This window comes from Triticum aestivum, chromosome 4A (assembly GCF_018294505.1).
Source record: "Triticum aestivum cultivar Chinese Spring chromosome 4A, IWGSC CS RefSeq v2.1, whole genome shotgun sequence".
NCBI classification, from domain to species: Eukaryota; Viridiplantae; Streptophyta; class Magnoliopsida; order Poales; family Poaceae; genus Triticum; species Triticum aestivum.
Genome location: NC_057803.1, coordinates 576,723,531 through 576,746,209, shown reverse-complemented (window position 1 = coordinate 576,746,209; position 22,679 = coordinate 576,723,531). Strand labels below are relative to the sequence as shown.

The following is a 22,679-nucleotide window of genomic DNA, read 5'->3' as shown; positions in this document are numbered from 1 at the left end:
CCAAAGTATGACATGCTGGTAAGAAGTATGACTTATATCGCCCACAACTCACTTGTGTTCTACTCGTGCATATGACATCAACACATAAAACCTAGGCTCGGATGCCAATGTTGGGGAACGTAGTAATTTCAAAAAAATTCCTATGCACACGCAAGATCATGGTGATGCATAGCAACGAGAGGGGAGAGTGTGATCTACGTACCCTTGTAGATCGACAACGGAAGCATTTGTTTGGTGTAGTCGTACGTCTCCACGGCCCGACCGATCAAGCACTGAAACTACGGCACCTCCGAGTTCTAGCACACGTTCAGCTCGATGACGATCCCCGGACTCCGATCTAGCAAAGTGTCGGGGAAGAGTTCCGTCAGCACGACGGCATGGTGACGATCTTGATGTACTACTGTCGCAGGGCTTCGCCTAAGCACCGCTACAATATTATCGAGGACTATGGTGGAAGGGGGCACCGCACACGGCTAAGAATATGATCACGTGGATCAACTTGTGTCTCTAGGGGGTGCCCCTGCCTCCGTATATAAAGGTTCAAGGGGGGGGGGGTGTGGCCGGCCTAGAGGTGGCGCGCCAGGAGGAGTCCTACTCCCTCCGTGAGTAGGACTTCCCCCCCAATCCTAGTTGGAATAGGATTCGCGAGGTGGGAAAAGAGGGAGAGAGAAGGAGGGGGCGCCGGCCCCCTCTCTCCTTGTCCTATTCGGACTAGGGGGAGGGGCGCGCGGCCTAGCCCTGGCCGCCTCTCCTCTTCTTCCACTATGGCCCACTAAGGCCCATATAGCTCCCGGGGGGTTCCGGTAACCTCCCGGTACTCCGGTAAAATCCCGATTTCACCCGGAACACTTCCGATATCCAAATATAGGCTTCCAATATATCAATCTTTATGTCTCGACCATTTCAAGACTCCTCGTCATGTCCGTGATCTCATCCGGGACTCCGAACAACCTTCGGTACATCAAAATGCATAAACTCATAATATAACTGTCATCGTAACCTTAAGCGTGCGGACCCTACGGGTTCGAGAACAATGTAGACATGACCGAGACATCTCTCCGGTCAATAACCAATAGCGGAACCTGGATGCTCATATTGGTTCCTACATATTCTACGAAGATCTTTTATCGGTCAGACCGCATAACAACATACGTTGTTCCCTTTGTCATCGGTATGTTACTTGCCCGAGATTCGATCGTTGGTATCCAATACCTAGTTCAATCTCGTTACCGGCAAGTCTATTTACTCGTTCCGTAATACATCATCCCGCAACTAACTCATTAGTTGCAATGCTTGCAAGGCTTAAGTGATGTGTATTACTGAGAGGGCCCAGAGATACCTCTCCGACGATCGGAGTGACAAATCCTAATCTCGAAATACGTCAACCCAACATGTACCTTTGGAGACACCTGTACAGCACCTTTATAATCACTCAGTTACGTTGTGACGTTTGGTAGCACACAAAGTGTTCCTCCGGCACACGGGAGTTACATAATCTCATAGTTATAGGAACATGTATAAGTCATGAAGAAAGCAATATCAACATACTAAACGTTCGGATGCTAAGCTAATGGAATGGGTCATGTCAATCAGATCATTCAACTAATGATGTGATCCCGTTAATCAAATGACAACTCTTTGTCCATGGTTAGGAAACATAACCATCTTTGATTAACGAGCTAGTTAAGTAGAGGCATACTAGTGACACTCTGTTTGTCTATGTATTCACACATGTATTATGTTTCCAGTTAATACAATTCTAGCATGAATAATAAACTTTTATCATGATATAAGGAAATAAATAATAACTTTATTATTGCCTCTAGGGCATATTTCCTTCACGAGCGTGAATCATATAGTAGATATGATCAACATAGTGATGTTCAGCAATGAAACTACTCCATCTCACGTGATGATCGGACATGGTTTAGTTGATTTGGATCACGTAATCACTTAGAGGATTAGAGGGATGTCTATCTAAGTGGGTGTAACGCCCTCGATGCGGCTATAGCTCCCACGTGTCGAGGCACGACTTAGAGACATAACCGCATTGAAAGCAATGTCGCAAGTTAGGCAATCATCACAAACATCCCATGTAATATAAGTAAAAGGGGAAGATACATAGCTGGCTTACACTCGCCACGTCACATCAAAGTACATAAATAACATCCATCATTCAAACACTCATGGCCTGACTACGGCGCCAAAATAGAAAAGAACCCAACATGTGACAAGGCCCTGAATCGAACGCCAACTAGGCACCACTACTGATCATCAGGAAAAGACACGTAGTAATGCTGAGAGTCCTCGTCGAACTCCCACTTCAGCTCGTACTCGTCACCTGGAGCGGAAACACATGGACCTGCATTTGGAGTTATAGTATCTATGAGCCACAGGGACTCAGCAATCTCGCACCCTCGCGATCAAAACTATTTAAGCTTATAGGGAGGGTAGGCAAATATATGTGGAGCTGCAGCAAGCGACTAGCATATATGGTGGCTAACTTATACGCAAAAGAGAGCGAGAAGAGGAGGCAAAGCGCGAGAGGGAATCTAAAGGAATAACCTGCGCAAGCATAACTCCAACACCGTGTCCACTTCCCGGACTCCACCGAGAAGGGGCCATCACGGTAACATACACGGTTGATTCATTTTAAATAAGTTTAGTTCAAGTTATCTACAACCGGACATTAACAAATTCCCATCCGCCCATAACCGCGGGCACGGCTTTCGAAAGTTCAATCCCTGCAGGGGAGTCCCAACTTAGCCCATGACAAGCTCTCACGGTCAACGAAGGAATAGACCTCCACCCGAGACACACCGATCAGACTCGGTATCCCAGTACAACAAGACGATTCGACAGGTTAAAACAAGACCAGCAACACCGCCCGAATGTGCCGACAAATCCCGATAGGAGCTGCACATATCTTGTTCTCAGGGCACACTCAGATGAGCCAGACGTCGGGTAAGCCAGCCCAGAGTTGCCCCTGGTAGCCTCAGACATCGCTCAGTGGGACCAACACTCAGAGGAGCACTGGCCCGGGGGGGGGGGGGTTAAAATAAGATGACCCTTGAGTCTGCAGAACCCAAGGGAAAGAAAAGGGGCTAGGTGGCAAATGGTAAAACCCATGTTGGGCATTGCTAGAAAAGCTTTAATCAAGGCGAACTATCAGGGGGTTCCCATTATAACCCAACCGCGTGAGGAACGCAAAATCTGGGAACATAACACCGATATGACGGAAACTAGGGCGGCAAGAGTGGAACAAAACACTAGGCGAGAGGCCGAGCCTTCCACCCTTTACCAAGTATATAGATGCATTAAGATAACATAGCAATATAATGACATCCCAACAAGTAAATAAATGTGCCAACAAGGAACGGCTCCAATCTTCACCTGCAACTAGCAACGCTATAAGAGGGGCTGAGGAAAGCAGTAACATAGCCAATCAACGGTTTGCTAGGACATGGTGGGTTAGAGGTTCAACATGGCAATTGGGAGGCTGACAAGCAAAAGGTAGGCATCGTGGCATTGGCATAGCAAAGAGCGAGCAAACTAGCATAGCAAAGATAGTAGTGATTTCGAGGGTATGATCATCTTGCCTGCAAAGCTGTCAGAGTTGACTGGATCCTCAAAAGCAAACTCAACGGGCTCCTCGTTAGCAAACTCGTCTCCCGGCTCTACCCAAACAAGACAAACAAGCAACAAGGATACAATCAACCATGGGCAAACTCAAACTACAAGATGCAATGATGGTATGCTATGCGGGATGCGATGCGGGATGCAAAATGCAAGATATGACAGGAAATGCATGAACCTGGCCTCAACTTGGAAAACCAAGTGTGCCACTGGAAAGATGGGATGAAATCGCTTGAAAACGATATAAAGATCATTGGAATCGGAGTTACGGTTTGGAAATGGCAAGTGTTTTAAGAATGACACCGGTCTGCGATTTACAGCAAGTAGGCATCTAAATACAATGAAATGCACATGCTACAGCCACCAAACATGACAACAAAATACATGGCAGGGATGCACACAATATGCTTAACAAAAGACTAGCACTGAGCCACGGCCAAATCATCCATTATGAGGTTCAAACAAGCATGACAAAAACGCAAATACAAAACAGATTTCAGACTTGGTGAAATTAACACTTGTCTGAAATTTCAGATCACGAAGCTCTCTTCGGAGCAGCAAAACAACAAGATACATGACCTGATTATGACAAAGAAGAACATGGCATGGAGCTACTCAACAAGCTTAACAAAAGTCCCAAAGTGACCTGGGGCCAAAAGGGATCACAAAATATACTAACAAGCACACGAACATAGCTCAAACACAATCAGTTTTTCAGACTTAGTGAAAACTAAGACATGCTGAAATTTAACTCACGAAGGCATGTAAACGAGCTCGATGCACTCACTACGGTGCAAGTCATGGCAAGGCAAGCATACATCCATTAAGAAGGCACAAAATTCTAGCTAGACATGGCAAGAACAACGGCATAGCATGCATGGATCAACTACAATAACTCCGGCAAAATCGCAAACGAGTTGACGATCTGCCCAGCTTCACAATGAAGCAAAAGTAGAGCTCGATTGACTCAAGCTAGGGTGCTCCATAATTGCAAGTAAAGAAATGGATGGATAGAGCATAACATGATTAACAAAACTCCTTTACTGATCATCCTCAAAAGAGGCAGGGATCACTAAAAAACAAGTTGAACATATGACATCATGAACTAAATAATCCCAGACTTAGTGAAAACAACTAAGTCCCTGAAAACAGATTTACCGGGTGCCTCACTTTGCAAGCTTGCACAAGTCACCACACACATCCTAAAAATGCATGGGTTGCACCTCTAGAAAGAAAACAAAATGCTTAACAAAATATATGAAGGACTCACAGGCATATCATGCACACAACAATCATGGCAAAAATGACAAAAGTCTAAGATGAACTAGCAGATCTGACAATTAACTCACGAAGCCTCCTTCTAGCAGCATCTCGGGCATCAAGATGAACTCAAATGAAAATAATGCAATGGAATGAAATGATGTACTCGTCGAGACGAACATTTTGATATACTATATGTCCAAATCGGAGCTACGGATGCGGAGATATGGCAGGTCAAAGTTTGCTCGAAAATTAGGGTTAGGGACGAAAAAGTCAACCCCGAGATGACCCAGATCTAGATCTGGCCCGATCTGCACGCGGTTCGAGGAGTTTGCCTGAGTTGGACTTGAAGCTCGCCGGAGTGGAAGGAGAGGTCTCCGGAGACGCGGGATCCGGCTGGGTCGGCGTAGAGGACGACGGGGCGGCGGACGTGGTGCGGTTCCCGAGGCCGGCGGCGGTGGCGCGGGGCCGGCTCGGGCGGCGGCGCGCGCCGGTGGGTGGAGTTCGACGGAGTTCGGCGAGGTACGCGGCGGCGCCGGCCGGCGAGTAGAAGCGTCGGGCGCGGGGACGAAGCGGTCGCGGGCGGCGGCGCGCCTCTGGGCCACGGGGGCCGGTTGCGGGCTCCCGCGGGCCGGCGGCGGAGGCGAGTGGCGCGGGCCACGTGGCGGGAGGCGGCTGGCTGGGCGCGGCGGCGGACGCGTCCGGCCTGGCGCGGACACGTCCGGCGGCGGCGGGATGCGTTTTTTTTAAGACTAGGGTTTCGTGGGGAAGAGAGATCCGAAAACGAAGGGGTTCTATTTATAGGCATAAGTGGAGCTAGGAGAGTCCAAATGAGGTGCGGTTTTCGGTCACGCGATCGTGATCGAACGCTCTAGGTGACCGAGCAGAGTTTGGTGGGTTTTGGGCCAAATTGGTGGGGTGTTGGGCTGCAACACACACAAGGCCTTTTCGGTCCCTCGGTTAACCGCTGGAGTATCAAACGAAGTCCAAATGGCATGAAACTTGACAGGCGGTCTACCGGTAGTAAACCAAGGCCGCTTGGCAAGTATCGGTCCAATCCGGAAATGTTTAATCCCCACACACGAAAGAAAGCTAGAAATGACCACCGGAGAAGAACGGAGCGCCGGAATGCAAAACGGACAACGGGGAAAATGCTCGAATGCATGAGATGAACACGTATGCGAATGCAATGCACATGATGACATGATATGAGATGCATGAAAACGAAAACAACACACGGAGACAAAGACCCGAACCCGAGAAATAAATATAACTTAACGCCGGAAACGGCAAGAGTTGGAGTACAAATTGGGAAAGTTATATCTGGGGCGTTACAGTGGGAGTTCTTAAGTAATATGATTAATTGAACTTAAATTTATCATGAACTTAGTCCTGGTAGTATTTTGCAAATCATGTTGTAGATCAATAGCTCGCGTTGTTGCTTCCCTGTGTTTATTTTTATATGTTCCTAGAGAAAATTGTGTTGAAAGATGTTAGTAGCAATGATACGGATTGGATCCGTGATCTGAGGTTTATCCTCATTGCTGCACAGAGGAATTATGTCTTTGATGCACCGCTAGGTGACGGACCTATTGCAGGAGAAGATGCAGACGTTATGAACGTTTGGCTAGCTCAATATGATGACTACTTGATAGTGAAGTGCACCATGCTTAACAGCTTAGAATCGGGACTTCAAAAACATTTTCAACGTCTTGGACCATATGATATGTTCCAGGAGTTGAAGTTAATATTTCAAGCAAATACCCGAGTTGAGAGATATGAAGTCTCCAACAAGTTCTATAGCTAAAAGATGGAGGAGAATCGCTCAACTAGTGAGCAAATTGTCTGGGTACTACAATCGCTTGAATCAAGTGGGAGTTAATCTTCCAGATAAGATAGTGATTGACAGAATTCTCTAGTCACCATCACCAAGTTAGTAGAACTTTGTGATGAACTATAGTATGCAAGGGATGACAAAAACGAATCCCGAGCTTTTCATGATGATGAAATCAATGAAGGTAGAAATCAAGAAAGAGCATCAAGTGTTGATGGTTGATAAGATCACTAGTTTCAAGAAAAGGGCAAAGGGAAAAAGGGGAACTTCAAGAAAAACAGCAAGCAAGTTGCTGCTCAAGTGAAGAAGCCCAAGTCTGGTCCTAAGCCTGAGACTAAGTGCTTGTACTACAAAGGGACTGGTCATTGGAAGCGGAACTACCCCAAGTGATTGGCGGATAAGAAGGATGGCAAAGTGAACATAAGTATATTTGATATACATGTTATTGATGTGTACTTTACTAGTGTTTATAGCAAACCCTCAGTATTTGATACTAGTTCAGTTGCTAAGAGTAGTAACTCGAAACGGGAGTTGCAGAATGAACAGAGACTAGTTAAGGGTGAAGTGACGATGTGTGTTGGAAGTGGTTCCAAGATTGATATGATCATCATCGCACACTCCCTATACTTTCGGGATTAGTGTTGAACCTAAATAAGTGTTATTTGGTGTTTGCGTTGAGCATAAATATGATTTGATCATGTTTATTGCAATATGGTTATTCATTTAAGCAAGAGAATAAATTGTTGTTCTGTTTACATGAATAAAACCTTATATGGTTACACACCCAATGAAAATGGTTCGTTGGATCTCGATCGTAGTGATACACATATTCATGATATTGAAGCCAAAAGATGCAAAGTTAATAATGATAGTGCAACTTATTTGTGGCACTGCCGTTTAGGTCATATTGGTGTAAAGCGCATGAAGAAACTCCATGCTGATGGGATTTTGGAATCACTTGATTATGAATCAGTTGATGCTTGCGAACCATGCCTCATGGGCAAAGATGACTAAGACTCCGTTCTCCGGAACAATGGAGCGAGCGACAGATTTGTTGGAAATCATACATACTGATGTATGTGGTCCGATGAATATTAAGGCTCGTGGCAGGTATCATTATTTTCTGATCTTCACAGATGATTTGAGGAGATATGGGTATATCTACTTAATGAAACACAAGTCTGAAACAGTTGAAAAATTCAAAGAATTTCAAAGTGAAGTGGAGAATCATCGTAACAAAAATGAAAGTTTCTACGATATGATTGCAGAAGTAAAATATTTGAGTTACGAGTTTGGCCTTCAGTTAAAAACAATGTGAAATAGTTTCACTACTCACACCACCTGGAACACCACAGCATAATGGTGTGTCCGAACGTCATAACCGTACTTTATTAAATATGGTGCGATCTATGATGTCTCTTACCGATCTACCACTATCGTTTTGGGGTTATGCATTAGAGACAGCTGCATTCACGTTAAAAGGGCACCATCTAAATTTGTTGAGACGACACCGTATGAACTGTGGTTTGGCAAGAAACCAAAGTTGTCGTTTCTCAAAGTTTGGGGTTGCAATGCTTATGTGGAAAAGTTTCATCCTGATAAGCTCAAACCCAAATCGGAAAAGTGTGTCTTCATAGGATACCCAAAAAGTTACTGTTGGGTACACCTTCTATCACAGATCCGAAGGCAAGACTTTTGTTGCTAAATTCAGAAAGTTTCTGGAGAAGGAGTTTCTCTCGAAAGAAGTGAGTGGGAGGAAAGTAGAACTTGATGAGGTAACTGTACCTGCTCCCTTATTGGAAAGTAGTTCATCACAGAAATCTGTTCCTGTGACTACTACACCAATTAGTGAGGAAGCTAATGATGATGATCATGTAACTTCAGATCAAGTTACTATCAAATCTCGTAGGTAAACCAGAGTGAGATCCGCACCAGAGTGGTACGGTAATCCTATTCTGGAAGTCATGTTACTAGACCATGACGAACTTGCGAACTATGAGGAAGCGATGATGAGCCCAGATTCTGCGAAATGGTTTGAGGCCATGAAATCTGAGATATGATCCATGTATGAGAACAAAGTATGGACTTTGATGGATTTGCCCGATGATCGGCAAGCCATAGAAAATAAATGGATCTTCAAGAGAAAGACGGATGCTGATAGTAGTGGTACTATCTACAAAGCTAGAATTGTCGCAAAAGGTTTTCGACAAGTTCAAGGTGTTGACTACGATGAGATTTTCTCACCCGTATCTATGCTTAAGTCTGTCCGAATCATGTTAGCAATTGCCGCATTTTATGAAATCTGGCAAATGGATAAACAAAACTGCATTACTTAATGGATTTATTAAAGAAGAGTTGTATATGATGCAACCAGAAGGTTTTGTCAATCCTAAAGGTACTAACAAAATATGCAAGCTCCAACGATCCATCTATGGACTGGTGCAAACATCTCGGAGTTGGAATATACGCTTTGATAAGTTGATCAAAGCATATAGTTTTATACAGACTTGCGGTGAAGCCTGTATTTACAAGAAAGTGAGTGGGAGCACTACAACATTTCTGATAAGTATATGTGAAAGACATATTGTTGATCGGAGATAATGTAGAATTATTCTGCAAAGCATAAAGGAATGTTTGAAAGGAGTTTTTCAAAGAAAGACCTCGGTGAAGCTGCTTACATATTGAGCATCAATATCTATAGAGATAGATCAAGACGCTTGATAAGTTTTTCAATGAGTATATACCTTGACAAGATTTTGAAGTAGTTCAAAATGGAACAGTCAAAGAAGGAGTTCTTGCCTGTGTTACAAAGGTGTGAAGTTGAGTAAGACTCAAAACCCGACCACGGCAGAAGATAGAGACAGAATGAAAGTCATTCCCTATGACTCAGCCATAGGTTCTATAAAGTATGCCATGCTATGTGCCAGACCTATTGTATACCCTGCCCTGAGTTTGGCAAGGGAGTACAATAGTGATCTAGGAGTAGATCACTGGACATTGGTCAAAATTATCCTTAGTGGAATAAGGATATGTTTCTCGATTATGGAGGTGACAAAAGGTTCGTCGTAAAGGGTTACGTCGATGCAAGTTTTGACACTGATCCAGATGACTCTAAGTCTCAATCTGGATACATATTGTAAGTGGGAGCAATTAGCTAGAGTAGCTCCATGCAGAGCATTGTTGACATAGAAATTTGCGAAATACTTACAGATCTGAATGTGGCAGACCCGTTGACTAAACTTCTCTCACAAGCAAAACATGATCACACCTCAGTACTCTTTGGGTGTTAATCACATAGTGATGTGAACTAGATTATTGACTCTAGTAAACCCTTTGGGTGTTGGTCACAAGTCGATGTGAACTATGGGTGTTAATCACATGGTGATGTGAACTATTGATGTTAAATCACATGGCGATGTGAACTAGATTATTGACTCTAGTGCAAGTGGGAGACTGAAGGAAATATGCCCTAGAGGCAATAATAAAGTTATTATTTATTTCCTTATATCATGATAAATGTTTATTATTCATGCTAGAATTGTATTAACCGGAAACATAATACATGTGTGAATACATAGACAAACAGAGTGTCACTAGTATGCCTCTACTTGACTAGCTCGTTAATCAAAGATGGTTATGTTTCCTAACCATGGACAAAGAGTTGTTATTTGATTAACGGGATCACATCATTAGGTGAATGATCTGATTGACATGACCCATTCCATTAGCTTAGCACCCGATCGTTTAGTATGTTGCTATTGCTTTCTTCATGACTTATACATGTTCCTATGACTATGAGATTATGCAACTCCCCTTTGCCGGAGGAACACTTTGTGTGCTACCAAACGTCACAACATAACTGGGTGATTATAAAGGTGCTCTACAGGTGTCTCCAAAGGTACATGTTGGGTTGGCGTATTTCGAGATTAGGATTTGTCACTCCGATTGTCGGAGAGGTATCTCTGGGCCCTCTCGGTAATGCACATCACTTAAGCCTTGCAAGCATTGCAACTAATGAGTTAGTTGCAGGATGATGTATTACGGAACGAGTAAAGAGACTTGCCGGTAACGAGATTGAACTAGGTATTGGATACCGATGATCGAATCTCGGGCAAGTAACATACCGATGACAAAGGGAACAACGTATGTTGTTATGCGGTCTGACCGATAAAAGATATGCGTAGAATATGTAGGAACCAATATGGGCATCCAGGTCCCGCTATTGGTTATTGAACGGAGACGTGTCTCGGTCATGTCTACATTGTTCTCGAACCCGTAGGGTCCGCACGCTTAAGGTTTCGATGGCAGTTATATTATGAGTTTATGCATTTTGATGTACCGAAGGTTGTTCGGAGTCCCAGATGAGATCACAGACATGACGAGGAGTCTCGAAATGGTCGAGACATAAAGATTGATATATTGGAAGCCTATGTTTGGATATCGGAAGTGTTCCGGGTGAAATCGGGATTTTACCCGAGTACCGGGAGGTTACCGGAACCCCCCCGGGAGCTATATGGGCCTTAGTGGGCCTTAGTGGAAGAAGAGGAGAGGCGGCCAGGGCTGGGCCGCGCGCCCCTCCCCTTAGTCCAAATAGGACAAGGAGAGAGGTGGCCGACGCCCCCCTCCTTCTCTCTCTCTCTTTTCCCACCTCGCGAATCCTATTCCAACTAGGAAAGGGGGGAGTCCTACTCCCGGAGGGAGTAGGACTCCTCCTGGCGCGCCCTATGATGGCCGGCCGGCCTTCCCCTCTTGAACCTTTATATACGGAGGCATGGGCACCCCATAGAGACACAAGTTGATCCACGTGATCATATTCTTAGCCGTGTGCAGTGCCCCCTTCCACCATAGTCCTCGATAATATTGTAGCAGTGCTTAGGCGAAGCCCTGCGACATTAGTACATCAAGATCGTCACCACGCCGTCGTGCTGATGGAACTCTTCCCCGACACTTTGCTGGATCGGAGTGCGGGGATCGTCATCGAGCTGAACGTGTGCTAGAACTCAGAGGTGCCGTAGTTTCGGTGCTTGATCGGTCGGGCCGTGAAGACGTACGACTACATCAACCGCGTTGTCATAACGCTTCCGCTGTCGGTCTACAAGGGTACGTAGATCAAACTCTCCCCTCTCGTTGCTATGCATCACCATGATCTTGTGTGTGCGTAGGAATTTTTTTGAAATTACTACGGTCCCAACAGCCCACCCTCCCGAGCTCCTCTCAACTGCAGGCTTTCGGGCCTAATCTGTCACTGCAATGCCTGTGGGCCTACTCGGCCTGCTGCGGGCCTGAATCATGGCCCATGGTAGGGTTTCTAGTCGTATTCAAGCCGTGGTGGCCCAGTAGGTGGCATTTTTTGTTTTTTTGTTGCTTTATTTATTTTCTTTTGTTTTTTGCTTTATTTTTTAATTCTTTATGCTTTTAGTTTTAGAAAAACTATAAACTTTTTGTTAATGCCATTAGTTTTCAAATTTGAAAACACTTTTTTAGTTTTTTTGTTTTCTTTGTTGCTTTATTTATTTTATTTTGTGATTAAATTTACTATAAAAGTAGTTTTTTCCTGTTTTTTTGATTTGTTTTTTGCATTATTTATTTTCTTTTGTTTTTTTCTTTAATTTTTAATTCTGTTTGCTTTTAGGTTAGCAAAATTATAAAAACTTTCTGTCAGTGCCATTAGTTTTAGAAAAATTATAAACTTTCTGTTAGTGCCATTAGTTTTCAAATTTGAAAACACTTTTTTAGTTTTTTTGTTTTCTTTGTTGCTTTATTTATTTTATTTTGTGATTAACTTTACTATAAAAATAGTTTTTTCCTTTTTTTTGATTTGTTTTTTGCATTATTTATTTTCTTTTGTTTTTTGCTTTAATTTTTAATTCTGTTTGCTTTTAGGTTTGCAAAATTATAAACTTTCTGTTAGTGCCATTAGTTTTAGAAAAATTATAAACTTTCTGTTAGTGCCATTATTTTTCAAATTTGAATAGTTAAAATTTGAATTCTTTGAAAATTGTTTGAATCACAAGTTTGTGATTAACTTACTAAAAAATGAGAATAGATGGGCTTATAGAGAAAATTCAACCTAAATTCCTAGTAAATTTCTATGAATTTCAGAGAAATTCACTATGAATTTAGGTTAAACTTTTTCTCTATTAGGGCATCTATTTTCACTTCGAGAGGAGCTCAACAAGGCAGAGAGGGAAGGGCTTATAAACCGGTGTGAGCCTCCTTCGGTTGGCGAGGTGGGACTAAACTCTGCCCGCAACGAGGACCAACCCTTTAGTCCCAGTTTGTGGCACAAACCGGGACTAATGGTCATGGGCCAGGGGCGAGGAGCAAAATTAGAAAGTTGAAAGTTGAAAGTTGGCATGGGCCAGGGACTAATGGTCATGGTATTACGAGGGCCGAACCATAAGACATGAAAGCATTTCAAATGAACTCTGTAAAAGTTGAAAGTTGGGATGGTATCATAATTTCACCCAAATAGCATGTGCATGTACAAAACGGACAATGGTAGCATGTTCGTGTGTTACAAAGTTGGCATGGTATCATCATAATAGTTGCGGGAGAAAGTCTTCACTTTTTCTTCGCTTGTGTCATTTGCTTATTGCGCCGTAACCATGGATAATCTTCATTGTTTATCAGGATGCTTGGGTCAGCCTTGACATTGAAGGGAGAAATTTCATGAAACTTTTCATAATCTTCAGACATGTCTGTCTTGCCGTCCACTCCCAGGATGTCCCTTTTTCCTGAAAGAACTATGTGGCGCTTTGGCTCATCGTATGATGTATTCGCTTCCTTATCTTTTCTTTTTCTCGGTTTAGTAGACATGTCCTTCACATAGATAACCTGTGCCACATCATTGGCTAGGACGAATGGTTCGTCAGTGTACCCAAGATTTTTCAGATCCACTGTTGTCATTCCATACTGTGGGTCTACATGTACCCCGCCGCCTAACAGATTGACCCATTTGCATTTAAACAAAGGGACCTTAAAATCAGGTCCATAGTCAAGTTCCCATATGTCCACTATGTAACCATAATATGTGTCCTTTCCTCTCTCGGTTGCTGCATCAAAGCGAACACCGCTGTTTTGGTTGGTGCTCTTTTGATCTTGGGCGATCGTGTAAAATGTATTCCCATTTATCTCGTATCCTTTGTAAGTCAATACAGTCAAAGATGGTCCCCTGGACAACAAGTACAACTCATCACAAACAGTGTTGTCACCTCTGAGACGTGTTTCCAACCAACTGCTGAAAGTCCTGATGTGTTCACATGTAATCCAGTCGTCGCACTGCTCCGGGTGTTTGGAGCGCAGACTGTTCTTGTGTTCATCGACATACGGGGTCACCAAGGTAGAGTTCTGTAGAACTGTGTAGTTTGCTTGAGACCAAGAATATCCGTCCCTGCATATTATTGAGTCTCTTCCAAGAGTGCCTTTTCCAGTCAGTCTCCCCTCATACCGCGATTTAAGGAGACCTATCTTCTTAAGGCCAAGAATGAAGTCAACACAAAACCCGATAACATCCTCCGTTTGATGGCCCATGGAGATGCTTCCTTCTGGCCTAGCACGGTTACGGACATATTTCTTTAGGACTCCCATGAACCTCTCAAAGAGGAACATATTGTGTAGAAATACGGGCCCCAGGATGACAATCTCGTCGACTAGATGAACTAGGACATGCGTCATGATATTGAAGAAGGATGGTGGGAACACCAGCTCGAAACTGACAAGATATTGCGTCACATCGCTCCTTAGCCTTGGTACGATTTCTGGATCGATCACCTTCTGAGAGATTGCATTGAGGAATGCACATAGCTTCACAATGGCTAATCGGACGTTTTCCAGTAGAAGCCTCCTCAATGCAATCGGAAGCAGTTGCGTCATAATCACGTGGCAGTCATGAGACTTTAGGTTCTAAAACTTTTTCTCTGGCATATTTATTATTCCCTTTATATTCGACGAGAAGCCAGTCGTGACCTTCATACTGAGCAGGCATTCAAAGAAGATTTCTTTCTCTTCTTTCGTAAGAGCGTAGCTGGCAGGACCTTTATAGTGCTTCGGAGGCATGCCGTCTTTTTCGTGCAAACGTTGCAGGTCCTCCCGTGCCTCAGATGTATCTTTTGTCTTCCCATACACGCCCAAGAAGCCTAGCAGGTTCACGCAAAGGTTCTTCGTCACGTGCATCACGTCGATTGAGGAGCGGACCTCTAGGTCTTTCCAGTAGGGTAGGTCCCAAAATATAGATTTCTTCTTCCACATGGGTGCGTGTCCCTCAGCGTCATTCGGAACAGCTAGTCCACCGGGACCCTTTCCAAAGATTACGTAGTGTAAATCATTGACCATAGCAAGCACGTAATCACCGGTGCGCATGGCGGGCTTCTTCCGGTGATCTGCCTCGCCTTTGAAATGCTTGCCTTTCTTTCGACATTGATGGTTGGTCGGAAGAAATCGACGATGGCCCAGGTACACACTCTTCCTGCATTTGTCCAGGTATATACTTTCAGTGTCATCTAAACAGTGCGTGCATGCGTGGTATCCTTTGTTTGTCTGTCCTGAAAGGTTACTGAGAGCGGGCCAATCGTTGATGGTCCCGAACAGCAACGCCTTAAGGTTAAATTCCTCCTGTCTGTGCTCATCCCACGTACGTACACCGTTTCCATTCCACAGCTGTAAAAGTTCTTCAACTAATGGCCTTAGGTACACATCAATTTCGTTGTCGGGTTGCTTAGGGCCTTGGATGAGAATTGACATCATAATGAACTTCTGCTTCATGCACATCCAAGGAGGAAGGTTATACATATATAGAGTCACGGGCCAGGTGCTGTGATTGCTGCTCTGCTCCCCAAAAGGATTAATGCCATCCGCGCTTAAAGCAAACCATACATTCCTTGGGTCCTTTGCAAACTCATCCTGGTACTTTCTCTCGATTTTTCTCCACTGCGACCCGTCAGCGGGTGCTCTCAACTTCTCATCTTTCTTTCGGTTCTCACTGTGTCATCGCATCAACTTGGCATGCTCTTCGTTTCTGAACAGACGTTTCAACCGTGGTATTATAGGAGCATACCACATCACCTTCGCAGGAACCCTCTTCCTGAGGGGCTCACCGTCAACATCACCAGGCTCACCTCGTCTGATCTTATACCACAATGCACCGCATACCGGGCATGTGTTCAGATCCTTGTATGCACCGCGGTAGAGGATGCAGTCATTAGGGCATGCATGTATCTTCTCCACCTCCAATCCTAGAGGGCATACGACCTTCTTTGCTGCATATGTACTGTCGGGCAATTCGTTATCCTTTGGAAGCTTCTTCTTCAATATTTTCAGTAGCTTCTCAAATCCTTTGTCAGCCACATCATTCTCTGTCTTCCACTGCAGCAATTCCAGTACGGTACCGAGCTTTGTGTTGCCATCTTCGCAATTGCGGTATAACCCTTTTTTGTGATCCTCTAATATGCGATCGAACTTCAGCTTCTCCTTTTGACTTTCGCATTGCGTCCTTGCATCGACAATGACCCGGCGGAGATCATCATCATCGGGCACATCGTCTGGTTCCTCTTCATCTTCAGCAGCTTCACCCGTTGCAGCATCATTGGGCACATCGCCTGGTTCCTCTTGATCTTCACCAGCTCCCCCCGTTGCAGCATCACCGTATTCAGGGGGCACATAGTTTTCATCACACTCTTCTTCTTCGCCGTCTTCCATCATAACCCCTATTTCTCCGTGCCTCGTCCAAACATTATAGTGTGGCATGAAACCCTTGTAAAGCAGGTGGGAGTGAAGGATTTTCCGGTTAGAGTAAGACCTCGTATTCCCATATTGAGTGCATGAAAAACACATAAAACCATTCTGCTTGTTTGCCTCAGCCGCATCGAGAAACTCATGCATGCCCTTAATGTACTCGCGGGTGTGTCTGTCACCGTACATCCATTATCGGTTCATCTGCGTGCATTATATATAATTAAGTGTCCAAATTAATAGAAGTTCATCATCACATTAAAACCAAAGTGCATACATAGTTCTCATCTAACAACATATAGCTCTCCAGAGCATCTAATTAATTAAACCATACATTGAAACTATGTAAAACATTTCAATGCGAAAACAAATGCGATCATAATCGCAACCAAGGTAACAATTGATCCAACGGCATAATGATACCAAGCCTCGGTATGAATGACATATTTTCTTATCTTTCTAATCTTCAAGCGCATTGCATCCATCTTGATCTTGTGATCATCGACGACATCCGCAACATGCAACTCCAATATCATCTTCTCCTCCTCAATTTTTTTATTTTTTACTTCAACAAATTGTTTTCTTCTTTAACTAAATTTAACCTCTCGACAATAGGGTCGGTTGGCATTTCCGATTCACATACATCCTACATAAATAAAATCTATGTCACGTTGGTCGGCATAATTTTCATAAACAATAAATGAACCAATAGTTATAAAGATAATATATATACCACATCCGAATCATAGACAGGACGAGGGCCGACGGGGCGGATACCAAAACCATCACACTATATAAGATGTAATAATAAAAGTAAGAAAATAATACAAGTATCTATGTAAACATACAAGTAAGAATATTTTTCCTTTCAGAAAGAAGATAAGAACAAGAGGCTCACCATGGTGGTGCCGGCGATGAGCTCAGCGCGGGTGATCGACGGCGGTGAAGACGGGGACGGGGCGTGACGGACCGCTAAACCTAGACAAATATTATGGAAAATGGAGCTTGGAGGTCGAGCTTGGAGAGGAGAAAGCTTAAGTAGTGTGGCTGGGCATTCCATCGAACACCTTGTGTGCATAGGAGGTGAGCTAGAGCACCACCAAGCCCTCTCCCCCTCGGCCAGAGAAAAACAGAGCACTGAGGTGCTCTGCTCGCGAGCGAGGGATATATATAGGCACCTCATTGGTTCCGGTTGGTGACATGAGCCGGGACTAAAGGGGAGCCTTTGGTCCCGGTTCAAGCCACCAACCGGGACCAATGATGGTGGGCCAGAAGCGAGGCCCATTAGTCCCGGTTCAACCCACCAACCGGAACCAAAAGGTCCAGCTGAACCGGGATCAATGGCCCACGTGGCCCGGCCGGCCCCTGAGCTCACGCCCACATTGATCCCGGTTCTGGACTGAACCGGGACTAATGGGCTGACCCGACCTAGACCAAAGCCCTGTTTTCTACTAGTGAACCATGGATTTGGGTTCACACAAGAAACTTACCGAACCAAAGTTCATGCATGGCTTGCCGGCCGGGGTGGGCGTATGTATATGGAACTCTGGATATTTTATTTCCACAACACTTTTAGCTCCTTTAAATTTCACGATGGGGTCTCCTTTGGGAAAATGGGCGTCATTTGTCACCTCATCGTTACATTTTGGTTTCACTATGTAAATCCCTCAATAAGATGATCGGTTTCATATATTAGTGTGGCGAAGCCAAGAGTTCGAAATTGTGATATCAAAATGTTAAATACGGATGTGTTTGGTTTCTGCCACGAAGTAGAACGGCACAGACCGGTTCCGTTCGCAAGACCCATTCACGTGTTTGGATTGTCAAAGGACCGGAATCCACCGATTCCAGGAAATGGCATATTCCTCGTTTATGCGGAACCGAGCAATTCCTCTGAATCGAGCGGACCGGAACGAGCCAGCGCCTCGCGTATCTCCCTCACAACTGGCAGGCACCGGCCGGCGGCCGGCAGCGCCTGAAGGAGACACTCGCCGCTCCCAGCCTCACCGCCGGCACACTCGCCGCTGACGACGGCGGCGACGGCCAGATCGTGGCCGTTCCCTCCCCTTCTCATCAGATCCATCAAGGTCCGACGGCAGCGGCAGCCAAGCCGGTAGGTCCTCCGCTCACCTTCCCCCACTGCCCCCTCATGGCCGGCCTCGCGTGTGTCCTGCTCGTGGCCGCCCTTTGCTGCTATTGTTGTTGTGTCCCGTGCTGCTACTGCTGTCGCTAGCCAGCCCTTGCGTGCGTCCTGCTCGTGGCCGGCCCTTGCTGCTCATGGCCTGAACTTGTTCCTATTGTTGTGTGTCGTCCTGGTGCTTGTTGTGCTCCCACTGAATTTTATGTTTTGTACGCAGATGACAGAAAAGACATGAAGTTCTACGGCTAAGTGTTGTTGATAGCTGACAGGGCAATATATGTCACTTGTTTTGGGCATTTACAATTGAATGTTTTGCTGTGTGTTGATGGTCTTTTTTACCTCTATATGTGTCTTGTTTGTGTTTGGTGCCAAAGAACAATATATTGTACATAATCACAAGAAAACAAGTGGAGATATGAACAAACCCATTCCGTTCCATCTATAAAACCAAACACACAAATGTAACCATTCCATTCTTTTGAATTGCCCCTACCAAACACAAGGATGAAACTGACCCATTCTAGTGAAATAGAACCATGACATTCCATTCCACTTCATTCCGAAACCAAACACACCCTACATGTGTTTAGATGAATTTTGTGATATTTTTTAGGTGATTTCTACTGGTTTCGCCAAAGTCATGTGTAGTAAACCGACTCAAGGTTTTGGGGACCGGGCGGTAAATTTGGTTACCGCCCTGTAACCGTGTTTCCCGCTCCCCCACAATAATTATGTGTACCAAGCAGAAAATTCTGAACCTTTTGGAATTTTTAATTTAAACTCCTAACGCCTAGTTAAATAAGGTATGTCTCTAAGTGAAACACATGCATGCATACTCACGTCCTAGTGGTAAGGATTTTCAACCAGCAACTGTTAGTCATCGGTTCCAGGACAGCCTGCGGCACGACCTGCATGTGCGTGGCAGTGGAGCAGGCCTGTTACGAAATTACTCTACGGACGACAGATACCAGCCGAACTGTGGACGACGGGAGGATTCAACGGCGATGTTCACTTTTGGACTATGCATGGATGGCTGGATGCCCTTTATCGTCTGCAAATCGTCCAGAGTGTGTCGTTTGTGTAGCACAGCTCGGCCTGTTACTGCTGCGGTAGTACTAGTCCAGACAATGTTTTGTGTTAAAAACTTATGTATTCGTGTCTTAGAAAATTTGAATTCAAATTTTAAATTTAAATTTTGCTCTTTTTTTCGGTATTTAGTGGTTACCGTGGTTATCGAGTTTACCGCCCCCCTTGAGAAAAATGTTTCATTCGGAATTCAAAACCTTGAACTGGCTACATAGAACATCCACACATTGCCAATCTTCCACGGTATTAATTAATTTGGAGATTGTGTGGCAGTTTCCGGCAAGGCAGTGCATAGTTTACCTAAACTATGCATGGAAGGGGTGAAGAAACAACTCTGCATGCAGTGTGATCCACTTGTGTGCTCCTATGCAACTCCCCACGACCACCAGCTCATTGTGTATACTCTACTCTGCAAGCCAGATATGCAGTACTTCTACAGCTCAGCGAATCCTTGATACTCTCCTATCCTACTGTGCGAGTGTAGCAGTAGTATATTCCTCGCAGAAAGGTCCACGTGTTACGTATAAAACCACGCGCCGACGGGCGCTGCATGCATGTTTGTCATGTTTGTCATGACTATCTCTCCGTTTCTACTTCAAACTTTGCTGCTCCATGCTCAAGAATCAAGATGATATTATGTGCTGATGTGTAGTGTATTCTTCACCAGCACGCTAATTAGCAAGGCGTCGTCACATGCTCGGTGAAAACTGTGTACGTGGGCGCCTTTCCTCGCCATTGCCTAGTCATTTCGGTCTATCTTCTCCACGTACGTCCGAAAGCCTCTATAAGTAGATCATGTTTGCCTGTGAATCTCTGCATTGCAAGCACTGCAGTAACAGTTCTATTCCTAGTTTGTCCCTCGCTTGGTACACAGTACTCCTACACCTCTTTGAAAGAAAGATCACCTACACCTACCTACGTACGTAGTGCCTCCCCAAAACCGTGACCAAAAATGGCACGGTGCTCCCGCGCCTGTCTCACGCTGCTTCTTCTTGCGTGTTGTGCCCTTGTCCAGAGCTCCTACGGGTCGAGACCGTCTCCCCGGGTGCCGCAGAACCCCGGGGTCCTGTCTCCGACGATGGTTCACGGCGCCGTCTCCACGGAGGGTGCGACCGATCATCATGGAGCAAACGCTGATGATGGTGGTGGTGCTCCTGCAACTTTGGCGATGGGCGAGGCTGGCGTTGTATCGTCGGAGCAGAGAAAGGGTTCAGGGGCGCCGGTGCTGCAGCAAGCGCTGGGAAGGATGCTGGGCTCGAAGCTGGCGCAGCGGGTGCTGGGAGGGGAGGCAGAGGACTCGGCGGCCGGCCCGTCGTGCCACTCCAACAACGCACACAATACCTGTGCCCCGCCGGCGCAACACTGACCGGGGCGCTTCTTCTTGCACTAGTCTCCCAGACTCCCAGTTGATTCATTCATCGTTGATGCTTTCATGACACTAGAACTTTCGATCTTGTTCTTTCAAAGCATGTGTCTGGGAGCTAGCTAGTCCGAGTTGATTCATGAGATTTTTTTTGAAATGGAGGCAAAGATTGCCTCATCTGTTAATTAAGTCGAAGAGAATTGTCTAGTTAATTATGAAAAACTGGATAAAAACCGGAACAACAAGGGCTAACCCACCCCAAAGACTAACACACAGGGCAAAGCCCACCCACGACCAACACCGATGACAATCATGTCGCCCACACGACACAAGGTCCACGCCTTCGAAGCTGCAAATCTCTCGAGGCCGCCACCTTGACATCCACTGCTCCGCTGCGCCCTACGCACTCAACCGACACCGCCTTCCGGGGCCGCCACCCCGACATGCCACCGCTCATTCTCAAGCAGCAACGCCGCACGATGCAGCTACCCGCAGCCCACGCTGCTCAGGGCAGCCGCACGCAGACCACGAACGCCGCACCACATTCGGGGCTGCCGCCCTGACATACCTCCACTCGCCCTCGAGCATCAACGCCGCACAAGACAGCTACCCGCAGCCCATGCTGCACAGGACAACTACATGCAGACCACGAATGTCGTACCACATCCGGGGCCGTCGTCCCGACGTAAAGTCAGGCCGCCCTATCTGAGACGCATCGACCGGGCCGACACCCTCACCGCCCAAGCGGGATAAGAATGCCACCCAACCAATGTCGAGCAAGAGCCCCACCTCATAGAGCTGCAACTCGCATTGTTCCCGAAATCGTCATCTCGACGCACAAACAGAAACCACCCAGAGTCCCCGCCCCAACGCCCACTGTTCCCGACGACAAAGAGATTCATGAGACCTCTTTGATTCACTCGTCCTTGACGCTTTCATGTAAATCAACAGTAGCAGCTCTTTCCAATCTTGCTCTTCGAAAAATGTGAACCCTTTCATTGTTATGGTGTCCCTGGAGGGCGCCTCAGGTGTATATATATGCCTCTACGAATACATATATAGGTTCTCTTGGATTCATTTGGACGACCTGGTGGATCTCATCTACAAGTTCAGTCCCTGCGGAACCCGGTTCAGCTGTCGCAGCTGTGCGAGCGGCTGGGGCAGGTGGGTGGGGCGCCCGTCCTGGCAGCCGGTGCCGGGGCTGGCCATCAAGGCCCTGCTGGCTGCTGGGAGAAGGCGCGACGGTGGTGCTGGACGGCCAGAAGGTGCTCCCGGCCAGGGCCACCCAGCTCGGCTTCTCCTACCGCTACCCCTACGTCCGAGATCGATGCGCTCAAGGCCATCGCCAAACAACTCTAGCTAGCCACCTCTTCTATAACTGCATGCTACTGTATTGAGTATTTTTTCTTTCTTTCTATCTAGTCTTTTCCTTTTCTCTCTTGTATAATAATATACTCATATACTAAGATGATAGCACAAAAACAACATCGCATCGAAATGTTTTCTTCTGGAGTACATGGATGCATGCCCTTCTTCAAATGAATGAGTGATCGAGCTGGAGCCAGAGCTAGATGGACGATCGACCGCTTATTTTTTGGCCCACCTTTAATTAGCTATAGCTACTAGTACTA

General features: G+C 45.6%; 1 protein-coding gene across 1 annotated transcript; it reads left to right on the top strand.

Annotated features, from left to right (window-relative positions):
- Positions 1-20,531: 20,531 nt before the first annotated feature.
- LOC123082354 (uncharacterized) lies at positions 20,532-21,111 on the top strand. Its single transcript, XM_044504701.1, has one exon. The coding sequence runs from the start codon at positions 20,638-20,640 to the stop codon at positions 21,049-21,051; it is 414 nt and encodes a 137-aa protein (XP_044360636.1). The 5' UTR covers positions 20,532-20,637; the 3' UTR covers positions 21,052-21,111.
- The last annotated feature ends 1,568 nt before the right edge of the window (positions 21,112-22,679 follow it).

Excerpts from the sequence above, each read along its gene's own strand:
- LOC123082354 (XM_044504701.1), top strand. The coding sequence starts at position 20,638 with ATGGCACGGTGCTCCCGCGCCTGTCTCACGCTGCTTCTTCTTGCGTGT.